The following is an 18,484-nucleotide window of genomic DNA, read 5'->3' as shown; positions in this document are numbered from 1 at the left end:
GCAGAACTCAACCCACTGTGAACAGCTGGCAGTGGGCTAAGTTGGAGCTTACCAGGAAGGAATGACTTCCTGATCTTTTTGGACAGAATGATAATTTGGTTGTACAGGAGGCTGAAGTTTGACAGTAGCTGACTAAACCTGCACTGATAATGCTGGCTGATAAGTCTTCAAATTTTAAAGGCCTGAAGCCTCTGCTCAGTTTCCCTGAAAAGCTTCAGCGCCCCCTGAAGAAAGTCCAAAACAGAACATTCTGCCGCAGATACTCCACATCGCCTCCTAATTAATGACAGCTCTGCTTTTTATTCTGAAATTACTAAGAAAATAGTATCTACACACAGTTCATTTATCTTGACTGTAGCAAAACACAACTTCTGACTCCATACCACAGCTCTATTCCCACATTTATCATTCACTATTTGCTTTAAGGTTCCTCTGTGAGGCCTTGTGCAGCTTTGCCTTTATGAGGCAGAAAATATGCACAGTGACAGGCATGTAAAAACTCAACTACACTGGTCATGTGCTGTGCAAAGTTACTGCACTAAAACACTGACTTGACTTCATGTTGATTCAAGTTTTTTACACTGGGGATATTTAGGTTTTAGAGGAGAGGTACTTTATGGCAAACTTTACCTTCTTGTCCCTGCTCTGCCTTAGGGAATCCAAAAGATATCTGTGCTGCTCCCATCATGTCCTTCCCCTGTTTCAAAGCCTGATTTATCTCTGCATTAACATACTTCTCCTCTGCTACAGAAAGCTCTGCACACACTCACAAAACATGATCTAGTTAAGCTGTACTCATTGCTGATAATAGTAATAAACATTCAAGATTCAAGCACTGTTTGCCAGCCCATGGATGGGGGGTCTCCCACTCCCTTCACTGCTTCCGTGAGGTTGAGGCTATCTTCAGAAAAATGAAATCATCCACCTGTGCCCTGGCTTTTCTCAAAACCCTGAATAAATCAAACCTTGCTGCCTTGAACCCCCCTTATCACAAAAATAATAAACCAATCCCTTCAGTCTGGCTTTGTTCCATCTGCACTCATCAAGCCGCTTCTTAAAAACCCATCCTGGACCCAGACATCCTTGGCAACTATAGACCCATCTTCAATGTCCCGTTTCTTTCTAAAGTGTTGAAAAAAGCCGTCCCCATTCAGCTTCAAGACCATCTAAACCTACACAATCTGTTTGAAAAAATTCAGTCAGGCTTCCACTCTGCCCCCAGCACAGAAACAGCTCTGGTCAGGGTCACAAATGACCTTTTGATAGCAGCGGATGTTGGCTATTCCTCACCACATCCCTCTCAGTTTGCTCCAAGGTGACATTGGACTGTCTGGTACTGCCTTGGAATGGTTCACCTTTCAGGGAGGATAGAATATGTCAGCCTGGGTAATCCTAAGTCTTGGACGCTTCCTGTCACATGTGGTGTCCCTCAAGGGTACGTTCTCAGACTGATCCTTTTTATTATATATATGCTCCCCCTCAGTCTTGTATGGAATCACTTTCAGTCCCTTTCTTTAAGCCTCCTCTTGTTAAGTCAAAACTATTACAACTTTAAAATAATAATTTGCCTTGAGAACTCTGAGCCTGTATGTCTCCAGAAAACAAGTGTAGCAGCAGCTGAAGAAAGGGAGAGAAAGGATGTTTCTATATTTATGGATCTACTCAGCAGCACGTCTCCTATTAGCATTATTGCCTATTGGGTCTTATACACACTGCATAATGTATTTATAAATTAGCTTTAGACAGAATTTAATGCACGGCAACTACAACATGTTCATTTCTTTGCAGGTCTATCTTACTTAAATGTCTCCAATGTACAGACCCCTACTCAAGTAAAACTTTCTTCTCTAATCTCCTTCAGGCTGACTGTGATCCTGGGCCTCCTGCAGTGACCTGGCACATTGCTGTGGTCTCAGGCACTGTCTAAGTTCTACACTGAAGGACACAACAGGAGCAGTTCTGTACATGAGGCCATGTATGCTGAGCAAACGCACAACATTCAAGAGGAAACTAGTTAGTTTATAAGATTTACCTTTAATTACAAGGCAGGTGGTTTCAGCAAAAGTGGGACATGTGAGCCTTGCTTTCCTTTCTTGTTTGACTGAATGGCACCAATTTGCTATTTTTTTTACCCGGAATTGTTAAAGCTGCACCACCTGTCATTCAACAGACAATGAATGAGATCCCCACGTGATTAAAAGGTTTCATAAAATGACCCAAAAGAGACATCAAATGGCTGCAAATGAGGTAGCCTTGTTTCTTTTCTGTGCTTAGAGAACCATTTTCACATTATCCAAAACTGGAAGAATAATACAACATTTCTGACTGTATAAGGACAAAAATCCAACAACATGATGCCAGTGTTTCATATGTCTGTTAAGCCTCTAAAATTCTAATTTGCTAGAACCGCAGTTTGAAACTAGTTCACACTTGCAAGAACTTAGGATGTAATTTGTGAGGATCTGCTGAAAATCGACCCTGTAGTGCTGCATACAAGTCAATCTCAAAAGTCATGGTTCTTTTCTTGATATGGGAACATGGCAGAGGCATAGTAAATGTGGAATTCCTGTGTGCTCTCTCAGCCTTCTGCTAATCTGAGTTTCTCTGCTGTGAGCCATGACCCAGCAAATTAGGTCCCAACCTCTGCATGAGGACCAGCAGGAGCCTGGCTGCAAGATGCCAGAACCCCAGCTGCTTTTTATCAGCTTGCCACAATCCTTATCTAAGCCCTAATACCAGCCTGCGGCTCCAATTATAGACAACAGTAAAATAACAGTTTTGAAGCCCTAAGGAAAACAGGTAATTAGTTGTTTTATCATCTCAAGCTGGTCTGGTATCTACTACATGATGGACAGGGTCAAACTTAAGCAGAGCCCGTATTTTAAGATTTGAGTTTGAATAGAGCCGAGATTTAGTTTATCTTTAGTTTTTCCTCTAAATCAATTGATTGAAGTAAGTGTAAAAATACTAACATCAGGACACCTTGTGTAACCCAGTGACACTAACCTAGACTGTGGCCAATGTTCCTAATCAGTCTGGGAGGATGCAGATGTCTTTCTGCCTTTGATCAGTGATCCGCATCTGCATCTGCAGGCCAGAGATTATGAACACAGGAACTGTTGGAATCAGCACCGCACCTGGAAGAGTTATAGAGAAATGGCCACTGGAGGAGCTTAATTGGCTGCATTGGGACCATCCCAGGCAACAGAAGGTAAGAACATTCTATCTCTGTTCTGTCCACATCTGTAAAGAGCAACAAAGGGATTCTTTTGTTATTCCTCCACAGGTTTCTTCCATTTTCGTCTCAAGTCTTTGTTTATGTTTGACTAATCTGAAGTGAGATTCTAACACAGGCTGTAACATTTACATTTAGTCATTTAGCAGACACTTTTTTCCAAAGCGACTAACACGTGAGGTACAAGGCAGCAACAATCTAACTCAAGGAGAAAACATCAAAGCAAAGTCCTATCAGAAAAGTGTTTACATTTCACGAGATGCAAGTGCAAGAAAGAACAGAAAGGAAGGTATTTAAAAAAAAAAATGGATTTAAGTGCATAGGAATATGCAGAAGAGTTATTTTTTTAGTTTTTTGAATATTGGGAGTGAGTGGCTGTAAAAATAACCGAGGCACATTTATAATTTAGGAATTGGTCTAAAGAAATAAAACTTGTTTTGATTTGATCATATATTATTAGTAGTTATAATTGATATATGCATATATATATATATATATATATATATATATATATATATATATATATATATATATATATATATATATATATATATATATATATATATATATATATATAAGGCATCACACTAAACAAATGCACATGATCAAACTATCAAGGTTGATACAAAAGTTCATTAATTTTTTTCATCAGCACACTTTGAGCTTAAGCTTTATTCCTTAAGCTTTTATTAATTAAGCTTTATTGATGGAATAAGCTTTATTAAGCTTATTCCATCAAGAAGTAAGATATACTGTCAAGGGTATTTGTTTAACTCATTAGACTAAAGAAATTGTAAAAACAAATAAAAGTAAAAGAATATATTTTTAGAATATATTCTAAAAAGCTGTATGATAATCATACGAATAGCTGTGGATACCAATAATAGATGTACATTGAATATATGCATAATATATGTATATAATTAACAACTTAATCGAAGAATTAGCACGATTTGTTCTTAATTTCATTTCTGGAAATAGCAGCCCAATCCTTTTTCTGCAATTCATTACAGGAATTTCACGGGATAAGCCGAAAGGAGAGTAGTAGTTAAGAAAATATCTGAGTGGTCAAAAGTCCGAAAGAAATTTTTTTTTTTCATGTTTGAAGAAAATTATATGAATATGTAAAAGCACAGGATGTCGTCGTGTCGTCGTGCCCCCCCCCCCCCCCCCCCCAAACCTTTGAAATGACCTCTAATGGGAACCAGATTTTAACCCGGGGACGTGACTGCCATCAACCCCCCAGTAGGTAAATCTCATCTCCGGCTGGATTACTGCACGACGTCCCGGGGTCTGTGGTGATGAAAGAAGCCAGCGGACAGTGAGTGACCGACTTCAAAAAACTGGGACAACACGGCCCCCAAAACGAACTGCTGGTGGCGTCAAGCTGTGAGGGGAAAGTCCGGGAGAATAATGGGAGAATGCCGGAAATAAAGTTGCTTGGTCTTCAGAATGGATGTGTCCTTTTTGTCTAGGGTGGATTTAGTTGTAGAGGCCAAAACTGAGCAGGCTTTTTTCTTTACTGCATGTGAAAGTCAGAAAAATAAAATAAACCTGACATGTGAATGGCTAAAAAGTCTTTGCTTTAAATGCTTTTAAGATGAGTTACAGTATAATGCAGTGTCTCAATTCTGCTTTGGAAGACGTGTGACAAATCTGTCCAAAGGATTTTTCGCAGTCTGGAAACACAAAAATTGTTTTAAAACATGGCTTGTATCCTCTTTATTATGCATTTGCAAATTATTCAACTATTCAACTAACATTAAGTGCATTGTATACAAACCTAAAATGTGGACTATGAGAAAGTCATTAAGAACTCAGTCAGTGTTTTATTCTTTGGAAAATTAAATGATAAGCTTCTGTGCCTGCTCGTCCGGAGACGTGCCCCATAGGCTACACTAGCGAAAAAAAGAAGGATATCCATCATGTTATCTTATTTTACCATAACTGCTGGCTGCTTAAGTAAGGATCTCTAAAGCTTGGCACATGTCCAGTTGTTAATCTTTCTGGTCAAGATTGTCTTTTAATGAGGAGTTTGGTACTGCTTGTAAAGACAATGAATGGTTTAAATACGATTTCTTGAAAAAACAAACAAACAAACAAAAAAAAAACCCACTTTATTCTGAAAGCCACACCGGAAGCATTGTTTGTCAGTCTGTGTCACTTAACTCATTGTGGTAACAGAACTGCACTCAGATCAGCCTCCTTCCCTCTCAGAGCGCAGCGCTCCGGGGACACTCACTTCACTTCTGGACAAACTCATCTGAGCCACAGCGAGCAACGAGACGATGGGATTTTAAACACGACACCCGACATGAAGACATACTTATAGTTGTGTTATTTCCTTTGCGTGTCGTTCTCCGTGCAACCACTTTTACACTGTTGCTCTGGATGCTGAGATGCGCAGAAAGTGACAGGGCTCCTCATCGCTTCTACAGTCCTCAACGAGTTACAAAACGCCATGAAAGGTAGGAAGCCTCTGTGTTGTTGACTGTTAAGTGCACGTTTTTCATTTAAACTGGTATTTCCCTCATTGTTACTTCATTCAGCTTGTGCGTATTTGTTTGTGGTGCGCACTTCACATCTGGATAAAATCACGGTACTATGGTCCAGAAGTTGTGAAATACTCTGTTGTTTCTCTCCCACCCTTAGTTGCATCCCATTGAACTAAATTAAGACCAAATAACGTTTGCACAATTAGGCGTGTAAAAATCCCACAGTGATAGCTAAAGGGAAAAAAGGTGGTTTCCCTCAAATCCAAAGATCCTGCACGACTGACGGTCAGTGAACGGCACCTGTAGTGCATGAGTTCATCACTGGTTGTGTTTCTGCTCCATCAAGCACAAACTGTTGCGTGTCCCTTGATAAACTAAATAAACTCGAAGTTGAACTAATTACTGAACATTACAAAACATTCGTACTACCTAAATGTAAATGAAATATTAAGTTGATTGTAAAAATATCAAAATATGGGGATACTAACTTTTGCATCCATCAGCATTAATAACCACTTCCCTTATGAGACACTGAGGAGTAAACACACTCAGGCTGGTCGGATTTACGTGGTATCAGTGGCCGTTCATCTAGTCTAACTCCACCATCAAACACATATTCAGCTAATTCTTCCCTGTAGTTCCTCCTCACCCGTGTCGCTCCCCCTCGGCCCCATCTGTTTACCATTACCAGTGATGTTGTCGTTGCTCTGCTCCAGTCGTGAGTGCAGTGTAGCAGAGTGCAATTAGGGTTTACTGTCAACAACCCAGAGAAACCGCAGCCTGTGGCTTTTACAGTTCTCCAGACCTAGAGATGATACTGCGCTCCAACGTAAAGCCCCTTTGGCTGGCTCCACTGTGAGATTGCTGTATTCTGGGCTAACACAGTGAATTGTTGGCTCTGTGCGGCTGCCCTGTAGCATTTCTTTGCTTTATTTTCTTTGCAGAGTTGCACCGACTGCTTTACACACAAAGCACCCCAAGTAGCGTGTGTATGACCCATTTCTGTCATATGTTTCTGATTATGTCACACAGACGACTTTGCAGACGAGGAGGAAGTTCAGTCTTTTGGATACAAGAGGTTCGGTGAGTGAAACGTTCTTTTTCTTAAGGTAGAAGAGGGAAAAACAACTCACGCAGAGCCCTAATCATAAAACTTTTACAGTTTTCAATTTGTTTTATAGCTTTTCTAAAATGTTGTGGATTGAAGGTGCTAAGTGTGTGGGCTTGACATTTCTGTCGTTACCTAAACTTACCTCAGTATTTATGGGGATGTAATATCTAATTAAACCTCCAGTAAACAACTGATTTTTAAAATCAGAACAACCAGAAGCCAGTGTGAGCTTCATCTGTCCTGATGCTTGGCTCACTTACTACTGGTTTTGCTCCTTTTGTGTTGAATGTGGCTGACGGTCTGTGAGGTCCAGCTCACCACAGGCCCAGTGATGGTTAAAGGAGCTCGCCAGATCAAAAGTTTTCAAAACTCTCTGCTCTCTTTTATCTGCTTCAATTGAGTCACTTAAACACACAGCCACGCCTCAACAATGTGGAGTCACTCAAAGCAGAACTGTAGTCAACATATATCTGACTGTCGTGGGGCGGCACACGCAGACACAGTTCGCACGCATTTGGGTTTTGTTTGCAAGTGGTCTCAATTACATTCGAGATTCAAGATTCAAGATTCAAAGAAGGAAATCGCGCTGCCTTGTCACAGCTGCTCTCCGCAAGACAAGTAGAAAAGAAAAGAAAAGCACCTCAACCAAACCAAGGAGAAACCGCATAGACGAATGCAGCCTGGTTGTGTAGCTTAAAGACGCAAACTGGCACATTTTCTGCTCAGTTTTCCCAACAGACCTATATAGAGTTATGTTTCAGTCACCCAAAGTACATACATGAGCAGATAGTTGTGGTGTAGTTTTCCCAGGTTACTTTCAAGACATTCTCGCCTCAAGGTTAGTGCATTGTCATTATTTAGACTTACAGTAATTGTAGCAACAACAAAGAAACTTTAGAATTAACAGCAACGTTGTGGACAACTCAGCACAACAAGGCTCTCTTTTGGTGTTAGTCTTATATTTCTTCTTTACATAAACCACTGGACATAGACGGATGCTGCCGTCAGGGAAGTGGTTGGCACAGGCAGCAGCACTGCAAATACTGTATCTGCGCGCGTCCTACTCGCTGCTTCATTACATTTAAGATGCTCAAACAATCAAAAAATGCAGGAGCAACATGTCTGTCCACAGAAAAGGTTCCCATCAAACTGGACAACCCATAGACTCAGGGTCAACAGTTCGCTGGAAGTCTTTTCTGTCAAACAAATAGCTCCAGTGACTAATAGAAAGTGGAAAAATATGTTTTTGTAATTTGGCGGAGCTGCAACTTTAAAATTAGTATCTCTGGCCCATCCTTTTCCCCCCGTAACTCTCCTTTGGTCCAGTCACTCCTTCCCCCCTTCCTTACAAGTTTACATGCTTTATGTTGGAAAAGTGCAGTTTTTTTGCTCATTGAGTTAAAAAGAAATCATAAAAAGTCTCTCCAGCGCCAATAGCTTTTTGCAGGGAAGATTTGCAGTTTGGTTATTTCCAAGACTTGTGCAGCTGCTGAGAATGAGTTTCATTAGGTAGCACGTTGGCCATTTGCTGCATCATGCTTTTGGAAATAAAAGGGAAAAAAAAAAGAGAAAGAAAAACGTGGCAGCAAAGGGTAAACGCTGTGTCACACAAACACACAAATTATTGTTCTCCATGGAGACTGAGCTCGTGCTTCTTCACCGCTCTGTTGATTCAGCACTGATTTGGGATGAGGAGCCGCTGTGTCTCTGTATATGGGGTGTTGCTGCAGTATGACTCATTCACACACAGTCTGGCCGAGGTCCACGAGACTGGATGGGAGGTACCAGCGCCAGCAGAGGTGAACTCAAACTGTGTAAAAACATCATCTCTTTCATCCTGGTCACCCGAGTAGAAGCATCCTGTCTGTCTGCCTGTGTGAGTGCGTGCGAGTCCCTAATATAGATTAGAATAGAGAGATGTGGGGAGAGCAGCCAAATCCATTTCACTTTTAACTTTATTGAAATGAACTCTTGACATTTGGAGTAGGAAGAGAGAGCTGTTGAACTCTGAGCTGAGTGCCGTTGGTCGTCTCTGGGACAGTGCAGCTGTGTGGAGGGGTCAGCTCTGCGGGTCCACCTCACCCCTCCAGGGACTTCATTGTGCAATAAAGCTGCATTCATGCACAGCATCAAAAACTCACATTTTTTTACGTCTAGCACCATAATCTCAGTATTCAAAGAGTTATTTTCTCTGTGGATGTTTTGCTTCAATTCATCACCTACTCCCGGGGGAAAGACAATGTTTAATTGTTGAGACATGTCAAAGCTGTGACTGTTGTGCAAATATACGGCTGGTTAATAAAGTCACCACTGAGCAAAAAAAAAGATGGACTTGTGAAGGATGACTTCACGTTCAAACAGAGAACACTTAATCCTGCTGCTTTTAAGGACTGAGCATATATTGTGCACTGCCAATGGGCTTTTGTTCCTCTAAGTACAATTACATACACGTTTCTGACGTTTTTTCATCCACCAACTCTATTGCAGAATGACACGAATAAATAATCCATTACTGTAACATTTTTAGTCACTTTTAGTTTAAGGAGCAATGCAGCTGAAGAGTTCTTTTTTAAAGTAGATACTTGTTCATATAATAAAGCTTGAATAGACTAGCAAGTCCAAATTACAGTCACTGACTTTTCAATAACTTAGTGACTGTCCTAAAACTGTTAGTGTGACTTGCTGAGTAGTCAAAGTGTTTGGTAGTGCTTCCCCTGCCTCCCCTTGGCTCAGTGGCTCCCAGTGCCATTCATGTGTGAATAGGTGAAGAAGAGTCACATTGATGAAGCAGTGTGTGCAGGTTACATCCAACATGGACAACAATAAAACAGAAATCATTTTGGATCTTCATGGAAGCACTTGAACGTATCACGACGAAAGCCCCACTTTGCAAGAGGAAAATATAAAGGTAACTGAATGTTGACTGTAACAAATTATATGAGTCCAAGGACGTTTCACCCTTCTGCAAAAATGTAATACCATTTAAAAAGGTTCGATCAAAGTTTACCTGTACTTACATTATCACTACAAAGTTTCAACCCTTGAATATTTTTTGAATGAGCCAAAATGTCCTCACAATAACCTAAACGGATAAACAAAAATGTCTCCACACAACCATAAAAAGACATGGACGCACTCATTTTAAACATAGAGAACTGTTTAGGATCCAGAAGACATGCATACATCACGTATATTTACAGAAACACACACGTAGCTGCACATTTTCTACTAACTTGTATACAAGTGGAAATGCACACAACACCCACCCACGCACGCACACACAAACACTTGCACTGAGTGAATTCATATGGTAATGCGATCTCTGTCCCTGCCAAGTTGAAGCCAGGCCGGAATAGCTTCCACAGTGCTCAAGGTTTAAACATATTTATTTTTCTGTGGGGGGTTGACATAAGAAGGCCATCAGAATGAAAACAAAATCTACTTGAGCTTTGGCTGAACTCCTCTAGAGCTGGTATATTAATCGCTGCCATTGGCCCCACCTAGTGACCGTAAAGTCTGTGTCGCATCATTGTCAAATTGAAAAAAATTCAGTAGGTGAGGGGAGTTATGTGCATCCACCAAACCTCTGTGGTGCATATAAATATCAGTTAAAAAAATAAGTTAAGAGAAGAGTCAAATATGTTGAGGAAATGGAGGCAAGAACAACGAACCAACCAAAAAAGACCAGATTGGAGCTAGTTACATGTGTAATGCACTAATCTAAGTTATTCTGCTCCACAAAAGAACTGTGATGTAGTGTGCAGTCATTCTTGAAATGAAAAGGATGAAAGAAAGCAATTCAACTGATTTGCCTGGTAAGAGCACACAACACGTTACTGAGCTTAGAGCATTACCTGATATACAAACAGCATAAGTGTCAGTCATTCATTTTCAAACTTTTTCGGTGCTGTCATGCTGCTTTGAAAGTTACTGGTAAGAAACAGAGAAGCCGGACTGAGCATGAACCAATGAGCCAAGAGATGCTGTAAGTTGTTGGTAAAGTCAAATAAAATTTTTGTTATTTTCATTAATGGCACATGCAGGTGAAACTGCAGTATGAAACATTTGGATTCATAATGCAAATACACACAAGGTAGTTTTATACATCCCCATGTAACGGAGAGGCCTTGATCTTCTCTGATTGGTAGGACGAGGTAAGAAGTGAATATCTCCACACCGCTGCCAGTCTGTCCTGCATTGCTAGATGATACTGAAATAACTGAGGGGGGTATATCTCCCCCAGGTAAGACTTTAACCCCCCCAAGATAAAATTTACAAAATCAAGTTGCATGGCATGTATATTTGTCACAGTTTTTACGCTGGATGCCCTTCTTGACACAACGCTCCCCTATTTTACCGGGTATGAGGCTGGCACTACCCGGCTGGGGATGGGGATAGGACGGTTTGGGGTTCAGTGTCTTGCCCAGGGGCACTTCGACATGTGGTCGGGCAGAGCTGGGCACGAACCTCCAACCCTGAGGTCAGTAGGTGGCCACGGCCGCCCCCATAAACAGTGCAATATAATGTATATTATTTGTAGTTTAAGTTGAAACTTTTTCGTTTGGGCAAGTTGTTGTACGTTATGCCAAATCCATGTTTGACAAACCCAACAAAATGTGTTTTTGTGATCCGGGTTTTATATAATTTACAAGCCAGAATTGGCCAATGTAAATAAGGCGACACCTACGTATATAAAATCTATGGTCAGACAGTAAATTACCAATATTAATCAGCTTGTGTAGGCTATATGTTATTTATCAAGGCGCATGGCCTGTTGGCCTCTTTACCGGGTAATATTAGAGGCAGTGTTAACATCTCACTCGTGTCCATCATGGAGTAAATATTTAAAATATTGAATTTTATGTTGTTGATAACACAAATGTATAAATCTAGTCCAGATTTTTTTTGGCAAACCTTCAAATATGCAAAATTAAGGCCAAAGATCTGTGTTACATATGGTTCAAGAAAGTTTAACCTTAACATTTGATACTAAAACTGGATGTGGAAGGTTTTGTCCAGGTAGGAGTCAGGGTCAGTAATGAAGTAAAGGAGAAATGATTGCTACACACAGAAGGTCCTCCTGGGATTTGCACTGATGCCTGGGTGGGGGTCTTACTCCTGCTCTTGCTGCATCTCCTGTTCTCACACATGGGGGTTTGGAGAGGCCGGGCTCAGGAGGTCTCCGGCCTCTGCGGAACCCAGAGTCCACTAATCTATTTCCTGCACATGTTATGGTTTCTCCAGCAAAGCCTGGAACATTCCTGGAGTCGAGTACGGTGCATGGGTGTCTGTGCCTGGAGCCAGCTGTGTCAGCACAGCCGGGCCCCGGTTCTGTCCGGTGGGTTTCGCTGGCAAAGAATAAACCTGTGCATCACAAGCACCTTTAGCTGTAGTTGTAATGAGGGATCAGCGACACCTCATCCATCTTGGTTAAAATGGAGTCAGGTAGGGTTACAGTAACATTACTAGCCAGTTGTCGGGCACTGACATATTTAATACATTTAATGTGGTATTTCACAGTGTGTTTGTCAGAATGTCTGATGAGACATTTTATGCACTTTGCTGTGGTTTCTTGGACTTTTTGCAATGTTGTGTTGTGGTTTTCTCAAATTCTGCCTCTTGGTTCTTTCTTGAACATTGCGTGGCAGGTCCTGATCACTTAATACTTTCATACAAAGCTTTCTTCACTGGCTGCCATACCAACATCAATTTGCCTTGAGACTTTATGGTTAGCATGTTTTTTCAAACATACTCATTATGCGTCTGGGTGAGCACATCTGTGTTTGGCTTTTCTTTTATTGCTCTTCTTTCTGCTGTTTAAGTCATTCTCATAATTCATACACGTTTCTAATTTTTATTTCTGCTTGGTAGAAGCTACTAAAGCGAGTGGATCCTTTAAAATGCATTAAAAATGCATCAAATGATAACAACCTCCCGCCATCTGATAATGAGATGACACTTCCAGCTAATTACTACAGATGCAGGAGAGACTTTTAGTGACTTATTTTAGAGTCAAAGAAAGTGTGTAGAGGGAGGTGGTGGTGATGGTGTTCATTTTGGATGCACCATAGCACATGATGGGAACCAACTTATTATACTGGATGGTTAATGGCATGAAAAGAACCTACTCAACCTACCAGGAGGTAGCAGGTTACCCATTAAAGATTCTAGACTAATGGGAGCTGATATTGTTCATCAGTTGCTGATTCCTTTCCGATCAGGAACCCAGCAGCTGTTTTCAGCAAAAAAGCTTAAAAAACTCACTGTACACCACTTATCCATTTAGTGGCTCAAGAGCCAGATATTTTGCTTGGCTGTTGGTGGAGGCCAAAACAGAACAAAGTATAAAACTTTCATTCTGCATTTTAAGTGACATGTTACAGCTCGTAGTCAGTGGCCTTTTCTGTTGAAATGACTCCTGTAGAAAACACAGCCAGTTTGAAGACAAGTGCTTAAAGATGCTTTGCTCTGCCCAGAGCTAAAGTACATACCTTCTGTAATCCAGGTTTTTATAGTAAAAAAACTGGCAATAAAATGTCCTGGATAAGTATTTAAAATTGGTCCAAAAAGTCATAATACTTGGACTTACAATTATAATTGTCCCATCACATTAAAGGTATCATGTCTCTTCTTTTTCTTAGTGCTTTACTGTTGCTTATTCACTAATCCTGTTCATGCAGGACTGTGTGTTGTTGCTCTGCTTGGCTCAGATAATGACCTGGAGAGTCAGAGTGTCTGCTGGCTTTTTAAAACTTCCAGAGCAATAAAGAGGTTTCATTTAGGTTTCAGTTTGTTTATTCCATCTGGTCTAATCTGCAGGAGATTCTCTCTTCACTTTTCTTCTGTATAGCCGGGGCACAGACTCATTATTTGATCGTTCTGTCTCGAAAATGTCTATACCCGCAAGCATTGGAAGTATTTTCAAAGCCCAGGGGAGCATGGGAAAGGCCTCTAAGGATGTTGGAGAAGAATAGAGACATTAATGTGGAGTTAAATATGCACATTTGTCTGAGTGAGAGCAAGAAAAATGTAGGCAGACACCACATGCTAGGAGACACCCAGTAACAATAAAGTTGAATAGTAATGTTAAATGTCATCCAGTGGCTTACAGAAACCAGCTCCACGTCTCAGTTTCATGTCGAGCTTAAGTCTTTTTCTCTGCGCAGGAAAAGAGTTCACCCAGACAGTGTGCTGTAAAACCGAGGTCTCAGAGTGTAAACAAAAAGATGAAGTGCAGGCCAGGGATGAGGGATTTCCTCCAGACAGACAGACATGAGGAGAGATAACACCAAGATGCTGAATGAACAAGAGGAGCTGCTTGGGAGAGAGTATTTAATCCCAAGAGATGTTAAGGGAGTGACAAGTGAGTGGGAGAAGGTGGAGGAGATGCAGCCGGTTGTAAGAGACGAGCAGGAAGTAGATGGATTGGTTTGGAGCTGCATGAGAGGAGCGTTTTGTGAGGAGATAAGGTTAGTCAGTGTGAATGTGAGGGAAGTAGATAAAGACAAGGACGGAGCTGTAACAGTACAAGAGCCAGCTGGAAGTGTTTGTCTGAACCACAAACTCCACACCTTTATAACATAAGAACATATGTACTCACATATGAAGGAAAAAAAACATTAGCTTAGTTTGACGTTTTTGTATTTTCTTCGCCAGGCCTCCATTCAGCTCACTCGCAGTCACTTGGACACAGTTTTATCTGTTATAGTTCAATCCTTTCAACCTGGAACCTGTAGAAACAACAGGCAGCCAAAAGGGGAAATGGCAGCTTTCTTTTTTCTTGAGTATGTTCTATGACAGCAGCCGTGAATGTACATTCTGTGCTGACCTTTGAGGGGCTTTAATTGACTATTTATAAATCTAATACTTCTTGCTAGTTTTCCTTCATCAAGGTGCAACATTAAAATGCATCTTTCTTCAAATCTTTACAGTGAGCATCGTCTCTTTGCACATTTATTTTTATTTCCAATTAGCTGCTGTAAAGGCTACTAAAAAATAAGTTGAATAAGTAAGTAGAATACGAAAGGTGGCCACAGAGATGATCTCACTCTGCGGTTCCGCTCAGTTAATGACGCACATTTCACCGTCTTACATCTCATTGTTTTAGTTTCACTGCTTCATTTTCACCGCCCTCATAGTGGCTGCAGCAGGCATCTGTCTTCTGTGATAACCAATTGTGCAATACCTGCTCAGCAGAACACAACAGACAGACACAGTGATAATCTGATAATGTTTCTCTGTGTGTAAACAGGCAACTGTTCTTGACACCATGAAGCTAATGTCAATCACTTAGTGGCTGTTGAATCAAAAATCTAATTTGGATCACTTCCTCACGTGTTATTTTGACATCCAAACATATGAGAAGATGATCCATAAATCTTATTGTAAACTTTCCCTCACTGCATTTTTTATTAGATCTCCCCTTTCTGGTTAATGTCTTTCAAACTCAACACTCCCAGGCTGTTAAAAGTTTTATTACAAACTGCGATTTAAGGAAGCACTTGCAGCACTTCACTGAGAAGAAGCAACACTGCAAAGTGCTTTGGACAAAAGGACTCTATAAGCTGACCATTTACCCTTTTAAGACAACTGACTCATACTCAAGCCTAGTTAACCAATGTTGACATGTAAAATCACTGAAGTAAATGATTTAAAAACACGTTTCTCTACCGGGCAGCCAGAAGACAAATGCCAGCACAATGAATGGTTTTACCATCGGTCAGTTTTGAGAGATTCTGTAAACTTTTGTCCAAACTTTCCACTTCTTTCTTGTTCTCTGTTATACCTCCATTAGGCTGAATAAACCAGCAGTAACATGACTCCAGGCTCTGAATGTGAACGGCAGGCGTCGATCGGGGATGTTTTTGCCAGGAAAACACATGTGCTGGTAGTTAGCTGATATTTTCAATCTGGCCTGTGATCATCTGAGCGTCAGTGATTTTTCTGACTCACCTTTGAGAATGAGGAAAAGCAGCAAAGCCCACTGCTCCCCCCCCCCACCCCCCACCCCCAGCTCTCACAGTTCCAGCTCTCACACATCATAATAACCCCAGTGTCCTTGACATGACCCACATGCAGATGTCAGGAGAGGGTTTCTGGAGTTCAGTATGGACTCTCAAAGTGCCTTCTAGGGGCTGACTCATTGATTAAGTAATTAAATAAAAGAACAGCAGAGCGGAGACAAGGCACTCCAAGACACCTGCGTTCCTTTATCGAATCCTGTGAAAAGACTTACGATCGCTTTGGCGAGCTCCAAGTTTTTGTTCTTTAGGGAACATGCTTGCACACTAGATCTTACACATGTATCCACTCCAGTGTGTCTCTGTGCATGTGTTTGTTCAGCGTTAGAATAACACACAGTACCTACATTTGGTAGAACAAACTGATACTTTTATGTGTGAGTCTCCTGTGTCTGTGAACACTAAAACACCCCTAACACCTCCAGCAGCAGAACACACAGGCACATTTTAACAATGAATTTGGGGATTGTATTTTCTCCTCTTTTAGCATAAGTTGTAAAGCTCACTAAATTCATGATTCACAGGCCAAAATGTTAATAAAAACTGGAAAATAAATGACTGACGATTGCCAAGATCAACCTACAGCTTCCTGGTTTGCAAAAGGGAGTTGAAGTGGTGAGGACCAGTGTTCAGATCCAAAACTCTGTCAGATGCATAAGGGCTATCACATTTTCCATGTGTGGCTGAGACTGCAGATGGAGAAAATTCCACTTTCTGGCACCTTTCAGCGCTCTACACAATATTTTTCATGCATTCATGCGCAATTAACAAAGTAATGCATTTCTGTTGTACTGGTTAATGTAGTTCTCATTAGTCCATGTTCAGTGACAGATGCCCCCTGTTAAAAATCACTGGGTTGTCATTTCTTGTACAACATCTAATTTAATTTAATTGCTTATTTTAAGTTCATGTCCAGGCCATGTCTAATGTTATTTGTGTTCAAGAAAAGCTAGTATTACCATTGAGCCACCAGCGTTTTACTCAACATGTTAAACACAGGATGTGAGCATGGCACCTTTGGGTAAGTCATGTGACCGAAGCACAGGTCCACATGACTTTCTTCTATGTTTGACTTAGGGAAAGATCATGCTTTCAGTAATCCTGCAGTAATTATTTAATGTTAACCAAGGGATATGACATCGCACACACAACCATAAACAGTTTAATAACACTGTAATCATATATAAAGTTAAATTCTAGGAGTCATTGTTGCCAAAATGCCACCGTTATTGCCTTTGACTTGCTGCAGCAGTAGCTATAGAGATGTCCTAAATATGCTATAGCCTAGATGACTCGTGCTGTACATTCGTATCTCATGTACTGCACTGTATATTGTGTATGATTAGAGTCTGAGCCTTCCCTGTGGAGACAAACAGATGAATAGAATTTATCACTCGGGGTTGGACGGAAGCGTTCTTCAGGGATACGTTTGTGTAAAAACCTGCTACTGCTGTAGGAACTTCTGAGTCTCTGTTTTTCACCGTCAAATTTTTCCTTAAAGTAAATGCAATTGTTTTCTGACAAGCATGTGAAGGTCCAGTAGTTTCATTAACAAGCAGTTTGTGGTAATCAGATCTTGCTGTTCGGAGTACTGAGATATTAGCTTTGGTGTCTGGTGATGCCTGTGCTGCACAGACACAGTTCTTCCATTCTTCAGAGACAAGTTTCCTCTCCAGCACTTCCTCTAAATTCCCATAAAGCCAAACTGTTGCGCAGAGTCATTTAAAGTCATCGTCTGGTGTCGATTATTGTTCTGTCGAGGGATGTTGTCGCCATGTGATTCACTGCCCAGATGACAAACAGCTCCTTCTTCCCCCTGATGCTACGTCTCACAGCAGGCTGCTCTGAGGTGGGACAGCGTGCCACCCTCACGTCTGAAGTGTGTCTGTCTGAGTACATTTTGGCAGAAAAACTCCCTCTTGTTCCTGACCAGGGTGGCTTGTTGTCATTGAGACTGATGCGCCACACACCCACATCCCACCACAGATGTGCTGGACCACCCAGAAGGAACTCCAACACCCATGAGTGAGCATTAAGAGAGACTTTCCATTGTTAGCCACCTCAGAGAGCATCCCATCAGTCGTTAAACCTGCTCCTCTTCGTATTTTATTTTGTTGATTTTGGGGGACTTTGCAATTCTGCATGTGCTCTGCTCTCACTCTTTTTTGTGAAAAGTGATTCACACAAGGGTTTATAACTTGTTTGTTTCCAGAACACTTTCAACATTCTGAGCAGTGCATTATTTATTCAAAATTCCACTGATACTGTGTCTGAGTTTTAAACTGAACTTTCAAACAGTTGTAAAAGTTTTTCGATAACACAATTATACAACCTCAACCTACACATCACCTCCACTTGTCAATTCAGAATGCACAAATTGGTCAAACAAAATTGTTTAACCACCTGTCAACACACCAGACCAGAGTCGTATTCATATTTTACAGCTCTACGAGTTCTCTGAAAGCCACTGATAAATGATACGGCTTCTTATAACAAGCAGCCCTTCAATCATAAAGTGGCTTACTCCACAGTGACCATAATGTTATACACGTTATCCACAAGTGACACCAGTGGTGGGGAGCAGAAACCATTGGGTCGGATAAAGAATGTCTGTCCATTTTCG

At 41.0% G+C, this 18,484-nt stretch overlaps 1 protein-coding gene across 1 annotated transcript in view; it reads left to right on the top strand.

Moving 5' to 3' along the window:
• Positions 1-5,416: 5,416 nt before the first annotated feature.
• The window catches only part of LOC137104758 (collectin-12-like), a 32,149-nt gene continuing 19,081 nt past the window's right edge, over positions 5,417-18,484 (top strand). The window contains exons 1-2 of the mRNA XM_067486415.1: positions 5,417-5,703; positions 6,763-6,813. Coding sequence (XP_067342516.1) covers positions 5,697-5,703; positions 6,763-6,813 — 58 coding nt within the window. The 5' untranslated portion in view covers positions 5,417-5,696. The remainder of the gene's footprint in view (positions 5,704-6,762; positions 6,814-18,484) is intronic.

This window comes from Channa argus, chromosome 19 (assembly GCF_033026475.1).
Source record: "Channa argus isolate prfri chromosome 19, Channa argus male v1.0, whole genome shotgun sequence".
Classification (NCBI taxonomy): Eukaryota; Metazoa; Chordata; class Actinopteri; order Anabantiformes; family Channidae; genus Channa; species Channa argus.
This window is presented reverse-complemented; position numbering and strand designations above follow the sequence as displayed.